We start from the raw sequence: 13508 nt of genomic DNA on the forward strand, positions 1-13508 counted from the left end.
AAATAGAGATCAAGTTCCTCTCGTCTATGCGGGTGTACTGAGCGTATGACATCCCTATATATACCAACAGCAATGACAAAATCCGGTATAGACAATTTCTTACTTAGTCTAGGGTCCCTAACTTTCAACACAACAGAAATATCACTGTAAGCATATGTGCGATTTTCCACAATATCATGCAAGGCAATTAGAAGTGCGACAAGATTGACATTTTTGCCTTCCAGGATACCTTTCCTGAGATTGGCAGGAACCATGTGGACTGGTTTTATAATATGGGATTCTGAACCCGAAGGTATAATATTACCTGTTTGCAACAGTGGCGCACCGGGGAGACCAGCAGCTAAGGGCACAGAAGACAATATAGGAAGGCTCCGAGCCTCGATCCTATCCAGTCTATCATTGACCATCCCCATAGAAGCCACAAGTGAGGCCATCATGGCGTGAAGATCCGAATTATCGGGGCCACTTGTCCCCTCTCCAGCCCCTGAGTTGTCAGTACTTGTCTGCATAAGTTTAAATAGTTCTGCTTTCCTGGCTGTGGCAGGGGAAGGAATACTGCATCTTCCAAGTTCCGCAGTGATAAGGGGAATGGTCTATGATCTGATAGAAGTAGGGTTACCGGTGTCGCCCTTCCGAGAAGGTGACATGCACCTGACAGGAGTACTAGGGAGAGATAAATTGTCGGCTTCTTCAGGTATCTGAGACATACTAAAAGAAATATCAAACATAAGTCAGTAACCGAACAACTTAGATCACTCGCTGACTTTCTAGTGCCAGGTGGCAAAGAAATTTACTAGGTATGATGATAGGTGAGGCCCTGCTAGATGCCAAGTGGCTTGAGAGGCTCTATCTATACGTTGGCGCGAGGGAACCTTTTAGCCACCGAACGTTGTGGCTTGGTGTTTGCCTCTCGGTGAAAATTAAACCATAAGACGAAATGCAACTGTGCGAGGCGGCTATCTATAATTTGGCCCGAGGGGCGAATATACCTCAAGCGTGGAGGGAGGGTGTTGGCCTAGCGGGACCACATGGAATAGTGATACTTCTTGTCTTGTAGCTCATATCAGGGTACTGCACATACTATGTTTTATTGGAGTAATGGACAAATGCTGTGATGTTTTACATGTAGCTCTACAAGTGCTGGGAATCAAGCTTTTGAAACCTAACAAACACAACCCTTGTTTTTTGTAAATGTTTTGTTACATGGAGCTTCAGTAATCTGAAAAAATATCTATCACTATGACAGACCCTAACCAACAGGTCAAGTGCTCTTGTTGCATGTGTACATACATCTTGTGCGTACCAACTGAACATGTACAGCCACAACTATCATTACAACATTAAACATTAATGGAGCTATTCTGTAAGGTAATTGAAACACATTATTATTATTAATTTATCATTTTTTATAGTGCCACCAAATTCCGTACCACTGTACAATGGGTGGACTAACAGACACGTAATTGTAACCAGACAAATGGACACACAGGAACAGAGGGGTTTAGGGTCCTGCTCAATGAGCTTACATGCTAGAGGGAGTGGGTTATATAAGTAAGGGTAATAGGTTGCTAGAAAAGTATTTACTGAGAACTTAGGTTATTTTTGACCGTTGCAGGAGAGGATTCATGAGGGGAGGGGAGGGGGGGGGGGGGATGAAAACCTGCTAACAGTTTAAATTATATGCTTTCCTGAAGAAGTGTGTTTTCAAAGATTTTTTGAAGAAGTGGAGACTGGGTGAAAGTCTAACGGGGAAGGGAGTTCCACAGAAAATTTGCAGCCCTGTCGAAGTCTTTGGGTCGAGCATCAGATGTGGGTGTACGTACAGTGGATAGACGTAGGTCTTTGGCAGAGGCCGCAGGGGCCTCGACGGGACATACTTGTGTATTAGGGAGATAGGTAGGTTGGAGCAGTATTAAGTAGGGACTTGTAAGCAAGCACCCGAATCTTAAATTGAGCCCAATATCTAACTGGAAGCCAATGTAGGGACTGACAGAGGGGGAAGGTGTGGGCGGGCAGGAAAATTAGCCTTGCCACTGCATTCATTATAGATTGCAGCAGTGCAATCTGGGAACACGTAAGACCACTGAGAAGGGGATTGCAGTAGTCAAGCGAGAAAGAACAACGGCATGGACCAGCACTTTAGCTGACTCTGGAGTTAAATAGAGGCGGATGCCATCTATTTTATTAGATGGAAGCGGTAGGATTTGGCGATCGACTGGACATGAGGGGTGAAGGAGAGGTCGGAGTTAAAGAGAACACCTAGGCAGAGAGCCTGCGAGGTAGAGGTGATGGTGACTTCTGCATGTCTTTTCATTAATGCAACTCCTACAATCTGCTAACTACTTCACTTCAGGGAAAAATAGTGTTGTGGTCAGATTGGTTGAGATTTTGTCTGAAATGTGACAAAAGTGAGTATTTGGTTATGATACTATAATACATTATTTGTGTAATCTAGACCATCTCTTTATGGACAATATAACTGAAAAATAATCATGTGTCAATATTTTATGACAAAATGACCATGACAAATGTATAAAGAAGTGTGATATTGTGTCTTTTATAGTTTATTGTGTGTGAAACCTGTTAACAAGGTTTTTTGACCTTTTGAAACCACAGCTCCTGGAAATTATGATATGTCTGGGATAGTTATATTTTGTTCACGAGTCACAGAACAAAGTCTAAAAAGATTAATGCTCACATGACTAATCACTCTGTCAACTGCTTACTCCTTGTTTACATTATGACATTACGGTACTTGTGCCATGTATTGCGGTGATTAGTTATACGAAGCCAAAATTCATGCACAGAAAAACGCATTGAAATTCTTTGCATATGGAATTTATTATTTCTGCTCTACCCCTTAGGAATATGTGTAGATTAGAGTACTTATTATTCACACTTTCATATGCTGGGAATTTGGTGGAGGTTCATCCAAAGGGACACTTGGGTCAGTGCCTCACCAGTTTTTATTTAAGTGACAAAATCTATTTGCAGTAGTTTAGAAACACTAAGATTCTTTTTCTGGAGAGGAGTGTGGCAAGCTACTAAAATGTCTCTTCAATTCTTCAGGGCCCCTCCCTCCATTTTTCATGCTGTTTGGAGAAGTTTACTTGAGAGCAACTATGTATGTCAAAAGATGGGGCTGGTTAGAAATCTGTCCTGTTTCAGTAGGTTTTGCACATGCCAAGTCTCCTTTGAGAAGGACTTACCATTAAGTTGCCATTCAGGCAGAAGAGCCAGCTGTTTTTGAGTAGAGGCATGCTATTGTCATCTCTATTTAGGGCCCATAATTGGCTGATAGCACCAGAGGGTGGGGTTACAGTGTCCACAGAAGACAGTATCAAGAAGTCATCTTGGAAGTAACACAAAGAGAGTACAGCAACAGCCATTCATGGCCACTGCCAAATGTAAGTTTTTCTTATTATTGTTTTCTCTCTTTTAATAGCCCAAGTGACTGCCTAAGGGCCGATTAATCAAGGGAGTTTATTGAAATATATAATTTAATATATAAAGCTAGTGAAGCTCAGGAGTAACAAGGGTAGGAGGACATTTCTGAAAGAGAACTGTACAGCCTGCCATTAATAGTTTTAATAACTCCTACTGCACATACTCACCATCTTCTTTAAAGTGCTCAGTCACTCTACAGTTGAGACCTGTAGTGGCTAGTTTAAATGTTGTGAAGCTTCAAACTGCATGAGTGGGGCTGTGACTCTGAGGACTGATCTGATATTGATTTCAATCTGTTTTAATCTTTAATGATTGTTGATTCTGTTAACCATGTTGGCTATTACTTGGCTCCATATTACCACTGCAGAATAATTATATTGCCGACTATAATAAGGTAATAAAGAGTCACCTGCTGCTTTAACCCTGTGTGCTGACGGATAATAGTAAGTCAGGAGTAGCTGAAATGGTTCGAGTCTATCAGTATCTTTATGCTGTAACACGTTAATGACACAGGGAGTGCTATGTAGCCCTGCAAAAGGTGGGATTTAATGCTGCAGGACGGTAGTTCGTTTTCATAGCAGAAGAAATACTAAATTTGAGATCATGTAAGGGAGTGCTAACAGAGGGCTAGGAAGATAGAGAGAGATATATATAGAGAGAGTTTGAGTATTACACAGAGATATGTACTGTGTCGGGATCTCTGTATTGCAGCTCTGTGTAATCCGTCACAGTGATCAAGTGTGGGATTGTTATGGGTATCTCCTTATTGTGCCTAGCTCTTGTGTTATTTCTCTGTATTGTACTCGGCTCTACCTGTTGTACCTAGCTCTGTGTATTGTATAGGGATGTTTGTATTGTGTCTGTGTATTATATCTCTATTTTTCTCTATGGTGTGAGGATATTTATGGGGTGATAAATATTAAAAATAATATTTTCATAAAAATTATCAAAAATGAATTTAATAATTTTTATTATATCAAAAAATGATATTTTGGCACTGTTCCCCAAATAATGATTTAAAGCTCAGAATTACCCACGATTTTAATTCTATTAGATCCTAGAGGAAATTTCACTAGAGGATTTTTACTTCACACAATAATCACAAACTAATTATAAAAATACAATTGATTGTGACAATAATAAAAATAATATATGTAACATGCGTGACAATAATCAGTTTATATTTAGGTATAACATAAGTATACAATATGGCAGTGGTTTAACCCAATATAAACTGCTAAATAGCAACGGTTATATGCAATTTAACAAGATTTACGACAGGACACTACTTCACTTAGAAACCAAATTCACAGAGAAGACAAAACTTCACAGAACACAGCAGTGCAGCGTAAAGCAATGAAAACTTTGTCTGCTAGCCAAATCACACTGAATTAACTCTTCCACTGCTGGCTACAATCCTCATACCAGATCATTCACCATTTCTAGGACCATCCAATAAGAATAATTCTATCAAATTTTACGTTTGACAAATTTTAACTTTCCTAATTAAGATTCACTATCTTATATCAGAACAAGTCAATACCTCTGGATAAAAATTTGGTATGGTAACATTTGGCAAATCTACCGTTAATATATCATTATCTTTATTCCACCTGCAGGAATGGAATTTTTATAACCATATATTCCTTAGCTAATTATGATTTCTAATAATTGAAATCTGACCAAGATTTATCCAGATATATATTCCTGCTATTAGTAAAAATGTATTAATCTAACTTAATTAAATAAAACCAGCATAAATACCAGTTAGGTTGTAGGTTTTAATTAAGATGTGTAGATATGTCCCAGGAATTTCGAATGCAAGTATTATGAGAATTGTGGAAAATAGAAAAGTTTGAAGTTGTGTTAGTTGGAAAAGGTAAAGAATTAGGTGTTTCCAAGAGAGTGTTTGAGAGTCTGGAAGTGGGAGCCTTGAGTCCAGTCCAAGAGTCAGAATATGTAAGTCCCCGAGAGTTTGAGGGTATCCGAGAGTCAGAATCTGTCCTCTCTTCCCTTTGTCCTTACTTTTTAAAGGGGAAAACTCTCTGCACGTCACTAGTTGATAGGACCAATAAGGAACTGTGGGTGTGTCTTCCCTATAGACTATCATCCAGATTTTGGTCAGTAGGTTGTGCAATTACATCACAGAAAATTCTTGTTAGGGGGTCCATTTACCTTTTTGTATAATGGGTTAACTGAATTTCCTGATGCATTTGACGTAATTTGTATTGTATATTAAGGTGTATTTCTTATAGAGCTGTTTATTTGAAGCTGCATCAATTTATTTTGTGTGTGTCTACATTGAAAGGATACATAGAAAGCTTATTCTCATGATTGTTAATCTCATGCATGTTTCAGTGTTTGTATTTTATATGTAAAAATATATATATTATTTTTTACACAGAGACACATGACCACTTTCTCCTATCGCTGCACATTGGCAGACTTCAAAATAGATAAAAAGATTGGACGAGGACAATTCAGTGAAGTTTATAGAGCAAGCTGTCATCTGGATCGAAAACCTGTGGCCCTGAAAAAAGTCCAGGTAACATTCTCTTAAAATTAATTTCTTCTGTCTATCTGCCATCTACTGTATGTATATAAGTATGTAAACTATATGTTTATAGCCTATAGTTGTTCTAATAATCATTGCATGTTCAAATACTTTCATGTTACATGGATGAGCCTCCACCATATCACTATGCTATATTAGGTTCAGGCATTTAAAATTGAAAAAAAAAAAAAACTAAAATCCATATGCATTCATGAGCTTAAATGTTATGGAAAACTTGAAGATGAAGGTAGTGGAGAGACATTGCAGGCCATGCAGTTTTTTTTAGTTTTGTTGTGCGAGCAAAATACACCGTGATCTGCTTCAGCATTATCATGCTGGGCATGGGAGATGGGGCACTGCTTCTACCAGAGAGAGCTCAGCTCCCAATATCTACATTCTGACCCTTTAGCACAAGTAATGGCACCATCAACCTCTCTACAAGAGGTTAAAGGGAAACTATAGTGCCAGGAAAACAAACACGTTCTACTGACGCTCTAGTTTCTCCCTTTGTCAAGGCCACCCCTCCTGTGCTCGTATTAGGATTTCCCCATGGGAAATAAATATTCAATGCTTTCTTATGGGGAGAAATCTGACGCTGGAGGTCCTCATGCACAGCTGGTAGACAGCCACTAGAGGAGGAGTTAACCCTAGCAGGTAATTATTGCCGTTTATAAAAACTGCAATAATTAAACTTGCAGGGTTAAAGGTTAAATGAGCTGAAGTGGTCTGGGTGCATACAGTTTCCTTTTAACTTTTACTTGAAAACCAGATAACACTGGTTCTAGGTGCCAGCCTAGTTAGGCTAGAGCACTTGAATGGATATAATAGTAATAATTATAGATATTTTATTAAACAAATTAGAAAGCTTGGAAGTCTGTCATTTGTGAAGACAGTGCAAAGTACAGAAAGTGTAACCTTGATATAGTGCAACAGTGCTGCCTAAAGACAGAACCACCTTACAGTTCCACATAAAACATGAGACAGAAACATTTGTAAACACAGACTAGACTTCATCTGATTAGCAAAAAAAAAAAAAAAGAAGCTGAAAATAAAAATAAATAAAATAAGTTGGCCAAGCAGGCTTTTACAACATTAAGAACAAATAAACCGCTAATACATGACAAAATAAGTAACATTTGTAACTGACATTTCTAAAAATGAAGTCTTTATTATAAGAACATCTGCTCATATAAATATCTGTTGTCACTTACCTGAAGAATGGAGTATAACCAACGAGCACCATGTCATAGTCAGAATATTTTAAATCAGATTTCAAAACCATCAATAAACACTGCCATAACCACTTTGTGATGTAATTCCAGTGAAATAAAAGTTTAGCAGGCTAAGATTGCCACAAGGCATATGTATGTACATGTGTTTGTAGTATCAGTTAGTTAGTTACACGTAGCTAAGATACTGTCATCACTGTACTGAGCATGTGCAGGAATGTAGAACTGGAATTACGCGTCCCTCTCCTTTGTTTCAGATGAGCCACGTGGTTAGACCGGATGGATGAGTTTAGACTCTATTCATTGAATAGGTTAAGGGTATGTGTGGGCGTAGTTAATTGTGGGAGGAGCTACAGTGCTATATAACGAATGTGCTCTATGTATTCAGTGCTCAGATCTTTGCTGTTTTTGGTGACATTAGTCCCTCTGAGTCCCGATCGGTGAACCGAATAAAGAATCTCTTCCTTCCTGAAGAAACCTGTGTCCATCTCTCTGTGCTTGGCTTCCGTCAGTTTCTCCGGTATCAACTACAGTGTGGTGTAGTTCTTATGTTGCTGGAATTTCATTGGTAACGCCCCAGGAGATTCTATTAGCTCCCTTGAACTAAACCAGCTCATTAGATAACAGCATCAACTGATCTATATAAGCCAATGAGTTACAAGGCTGGCAGTGGTGGCCCACAGGCAATAAAGTAAGAAGGAAAACTGTCACTATTTGCATTGGGGTGAACACAAGTACACTCCTGGCACCATAACCTCTAACATGTGCTGTAGTAGTTATGGTGCATGGAATATTCTTTTCATATACTATGTATTTTTTTTCAATACTAATGGTTTGCCAGATTGAATGCTTTTTGTCAGAGCTCTCAAAATACTTGTTTGTATGTGTTGGATGTTGGATTCACCAAAGAATACTCTATTCTACGTGCTCAATAGGGACTGGTGCATTTGTTCTGAGTTATCCAAAAGTCTGAGTGGCAAAGGCAAATAAATTCCAGATCTCTTTCGTAAGATTTGTGCGTCAGGTCAAATAGCAGCTTTTCCTTAGAGAAAGTAGGATAGCTTTCTGGGAAATCAATGCTATATGTCAGCATATTAGGATATACTGATGGCTTATTCCAGCATGCCTAGCCAAGGTTAGTTGTTGCTCTCTATGGTCATGTTGGCTGCCTGTTTAACCAACAAAGCAAACTGTTCTTTAATAGAAAAATACACACTTGCTTAACAATAAATAAGACTAAAGCATTAGCTGCATGAGCAGTGAATTAAAAGCATAAATAGCACAAATGAAGTGTAAAAATAGCAGTGATGATAAACAATTAAATAAAACGCATTAACCTTACAAAGACAAGTTCACCAAAGGTTGTAATTTCAAAGCAATTATCCAAGTTATCACTTCTTTGTCAAGTTTACTTAAGCAAGCCGTCACCATATGGCCTTACTTGGTCTCCTGTGAATTCATTGGAAACATGAGTTTGTGACCTACAGACTTACACCTGCAGTTAAAAATGTCTGCTATTCCAACATAGGAAAATATGTGGAAAAACAACAGTGTGCTTCTTGTATAAATATTACTACATAGAATTAAAATGTCATGTTCTAGGATGTGTTATTGCTTATTGTATATCAAGTTAATGGTCCATATATACGTATCTGAGAGTAAGGTTACTCAATTGATTTAGCATAAGTTATTTTAAGTATTGATGTATTTTTAAGCACACTGTTATGACTAAATACATTGGTTTATAATTTCTACAATATCTGTCCCTAGTGGGTTAAGTTAGTTCCCCCCCCCCCCCCCCCCAGAAAAATACTATATTTGCCATTATACCAGAAATTGACATGTATTTGCAGAAACTCCAGATAAACTGATTGCCTTATGAACCAGGAAACACAATTATCTACTGACATCTCCATGACACTGTCTTTAATTTGACGAACTGGCAGTTGTGATTTTGTCACATACCTTATTTCTTCAAATAGCTAACAGTGCACATTTATGGTAGTTTGTCTACAATTGCTCCACCTACCAGAAGCTTCTCTATAGTTAAATGAGTACTTTAACAACTTAGTGGTTACGCTGCCAAGAGTCTAAGGGGCACTGTTTTACCTCCATTTTTTTTTTTGGGTGTATTGTTTTTTTTGTTTTTTTTTCTCAAGCCATTTGACAAAAATGCCTGACCTCCTAGACCAGGGATAGGCAACCTTCGGCTCTCCAGGTGTTGCGGACTACATCCCCCATAATGCTCTTACACACATAATGCTGGCAAAACATCATGGGAGGTGTAGTCCAAAACATCTGCAGTGCCGAAGGTTGCCTATGCCTGTCCTAGACCAGAACCAGTACCATGCTGATGAAGCCACGATGCCAAAACTATGAAGTCCACAATTGACATTGACAAACAATGCTTTGGGTTTAAAAGGCTTGTTTGAATGTGTGTCGTAGTGCTAAGGATGTAGGATATAATCTGAAACACGATGTGTGTTTGTGTTCATTTGCAAGTCAAGCTGGGAATTCCGAGATATTTGTGAAAACATGATTTTTCAGAGTCACCGTGTCCAAGCTTCAGCTTGGGGTAGGCAGGTGATGCACAAGAGTAATTTTACTCTGTTTTATATGTTCTTTACCGTACATGGGCTCCGAATTTAACTTGTATGCAGGGCTAGTTGCCTGGAAGTTCATGCTAGACTACAACATTCATGCCAGACTAACTAGCACTCCTCTTTTTTTTATTTTTATACCCTCCTTGTTGGTTTTGTACCTCTCCTGACCTGCTTACATGCCTTCTATACTTCTGAAGTATGTAAATGTTATTTCCTATTGGAAATTTTGTGTAGTTTTTTTGTGTAGCTATTTTCTTTGTAGTGATGGTGTATTGTTTGCAGTTATTCTCACGGCCTGATTGTGTTTATTTTTGTATCCCCGTATAAACCCAATCTAAAAAGTAATGGGAACCAATAAAACCACTTCATGACAAAGAGTAAAGCAAACCTGTGTTTGTATAACTGTCAAGTTGTTTGTAGTGAATGGGTTAAGGATAGATTATCGCGGGGGGCGGAGCTTGCCAGTGCAGCCGAGCGGACGCCATCTACTTGGGCTCTGATAAGAAAACTGATTCCCCGTGAAAAAAAGGACGTACCAGGGGCAATCCAACCCCGGCGACACCTCCATCAGCTTGGGGGATTGACCTGCTGCCCACCGATGCCCGTCTTTCAGCCGCCGAAATCGGGCAAATCTAAGCGCCGGTCCGGGGCCTACAAAGCACCGGCCTACATTAGCTGGGACACGCTTCTTGGAGGTGCAGCACTTACCAGAGCTGACGAGATACCTCCACAACCCCCACAGAGTCCCACAGCAAACCCGGTGGACATGAGGCGCAAACAGCAAAAGCCCTCGCACGGAGATGTCCAGGACTCAAGGGACATAAGCACAATGCTGCAAAAGTCGGCACCATCCAAAATGGCGGCCGGGGAGAGCGGGAGCACGAGGAGCACCTCAGACAGGATGGAACACAAGGGGACACAGACCACAGTGGTGAGGGATGACACAGACACAACACATCTTGACTCCATAACCAGCAACCTAGCCACTAAACAGGACTTACAAACTCTCTTACTGAACATACAGAAACTACTGGCAGCGGACACAGCGGCAATTAAAAAGGACGTCTAGCAGGTCACAGACCGCGTCAGTGCCACAGAGAATGACATACAAGATGTCCGCACAGAGATATCAACTATGCAAAACACCCTAAGCAAACTTCAGTCCGCTAACCAGGTACTTACCAGGTATTCGCGGGGTCCCTGACACAGTAACAGCAGAGGAACTGCCCCACTACCTGCGACTCCTAGTGGCCTCTGTGCTACCGGCCCCAGCTGCGAGAAAATTTACTATTGACGGGGCATACCGCTTACCTGGACCCACCAAGGCACAACCAGCTGCCCCCAGGGATATTAGCCTCCGCTGCATATCATATCAGGACAAAGGACACTTGCTGACAGCCCTGAGGGACAAAACCCCATATACATTCGAAGGCTCCCAGCTCATGGTCTACCAGGACCTCACAAGGGCCACCCTACAATGGCGCAGATATCTACAACCAATCACATCTCAACTATGCACGGCAGGGATCGCATACAGATGGGGGACCCCACGATCCCTACTGGTATCACACGAAGGAGCCACACACAAGCTGGGAACTGTCTCCGAAGGACCAACGCTCCTGACTGCACTGGGTCTACACATGCCCACCGCTATCCCATCTGGGCCGCCGAATCCTGGAGGCTGGGATCCAGCTAACGTTGCGAAATTTGAACCAAGAACTGGTGCAGCCGCGCCCCCACCAACCTGACTATATAACATACTACAGAAAATCGCACCAAGGCTGTTACCCATGGTGTGCCTGCGTTTCCTTTATGTTTGCTTGTTTTTGTTTTCTTTTTCTTTCATGTTACCTACAAATGTTCTACAGCTCCCTCACACTCTTGACCACCCTGCCAACCATGACATACATGCTGTAACGCAGCACGAGCGATATAGCCTGACATGGCCTTAAAAGGTGTCTAATGTACCGCACCTACACGCGGTCACAGACCGACGATCCCCGCTGGCAAACAAATTTTATATACCCCCCCGCCACCCCCATGGTTAGGGGCACCCCACGCAGAGGAGAACCTCAACACCAGAGGTGCTCAGACCTACACTTCTAGCATGGAGAAGGGCTACTGCCCCCCTCATAACACAACGGGCACCACTGGTCACACTCCTTACTTCACCCCTCACTCTTACTCTACTCTCCCAGTTCAACATGCAAAACACAACCCTCATGCAATCTCTAGATCGAGTCCTACATCACCCCCTCAACCTGTCATTTGTAAATGTAATCTTGACTCGTGTTACCTTCTTTAACTACCATATAAAACGGTGCCGATACCCTAACAAGTAATATGATCTTGTACTATCATCTTAACTGTATTGCTGATGCTTTGAAGCGTTAATATGTCTATGCAACGCACCAACAAAATAAAGAATTAAAAAAAAAAAAAGGATAGATTATCGCAGCTTGGATAATTAGTGTTGTTGAAAAAGTTACTGACAGGACTCCGACTTGGGCTTTTCTTTCTTGGTCCCATTAAATGATGCAAATATGTTGGGCTGTTACCAGCTCTTCAGAATGACCTCGGTCCATCTGCTAATCCCATATGAGGAGTTTACAAGCTGTTTTCACCTCTCTGAAATGCGTGTAAAAATCTGATCATATTTACCAGGAATCTACAGACTGCCTTTCCAGAAGCTCTCCCCCAGCTTTTTACAAACTTGAATTTCAGTGTAGTACTATGTTAATTTGTTGGCACTTAAAGATCCAAAGAGTGACAAAGCCATAAAAAAAATATCATGTTATTTTCTAGATGTATAAAGTGAATATATATATCTCAAGAGATGCACTCTCAGGACTTTTTAAATGAAAATAGAAGAATTTATTCCAATATGTAGTACATGAAAAAAATGATCAACGTTTCAATCCGTTCGAGCCTTCCTCAAGATCCATTTTTCGATGTACTACCTATTGGAATAAATTCTCCTATTTTCATTTAAAAAGTCCTGAGAGTGCATCTCTTGATTTATTGTTTTATATGTCTACAACGTGGGCATAAGTTCCAGGCATATATCAATTTCTTTTGGAGAAAGGGTGAGTGCCAAGTTATCTATTTTGTGTATATATATATATATATATATATATATATATATATATATATATATATATATATATATAATATATGTATATACACACACATATACATATCATACCTATGATTTTTCTAACAGCCTGATATGCATAATATCTTAAGCAATGTCCCTCTCATGTTAATGCACAATTTCAGATGCAACTCCAGAACCAGGCATGTCTGGAAGATGAAGATGTGAACGAGAAAATTATAGGGACACTCCAGGCACGAAAAACAACTTTGTGGTGCAATGAGGCACTTTTACCTCGAGATTAAACCGTTCTTTAACAGTTAAACCTAAAAGTTGCCCCAAGCAGCAAAACTTCTTACTCTTGTTACAAAAATCTATAAAATGTGCTCAGCTATATCTCCTGTGTACAGAATTACCCGCTTTTCTTACCTTTGTCAAGTGTTTGTGCAAATACAAAGCAATTTTTTCCTAGTTTGTGGCAAAATTGGAAGCGCTTCAGACTAGTTTTTTTTTGCCTTCTCTTGGATCAACAGCAAGAACATATGTGAGGAACGCTGAACTTGATGGACGCAAGTCTCTTT

At 40.1% G+C, this 13508-nt stretch overlaps 1 protein-coding gene across 5 annotated transcripts in view; it reads left to right on the top strand.

Moving 5' to 3' along the window:
- NEK6 (NIMA related kinase 6) overlaps positions 1–13508 on the top strand; it is a 407500-nt gene that overhangs the window by 278354 nt on the left and 115638 nt on the right. For all 5 annotated transcript variants that reach the window (XM_063432360.1, XM_063432357.1, XM_063432356.1 and 2 more), the window contains exon 3: positions 5852–5992. In XM_063432360.1, the coding sequence (XP_063288430.1) occupies positions 5852–5992 (141 nt within the window). The remainder of the gene's footprint in view (positions 1–5851; positions 5993–13508) is intronic.

Source organism: Pelobates fuscus, chromosome 9 (assembly GCF_036172605.1).
Source record: "Pelobates fuscus isolate aPelFus1 chromosome 9, aPelFus1.pri, whole genome shotgun sequence".
Lineage (NCBI taxonomy): Eukaryota > Metazoa > Chordata > Amphibia > Anura > Pelobatidae > Pelobates > Pelobates fuscus.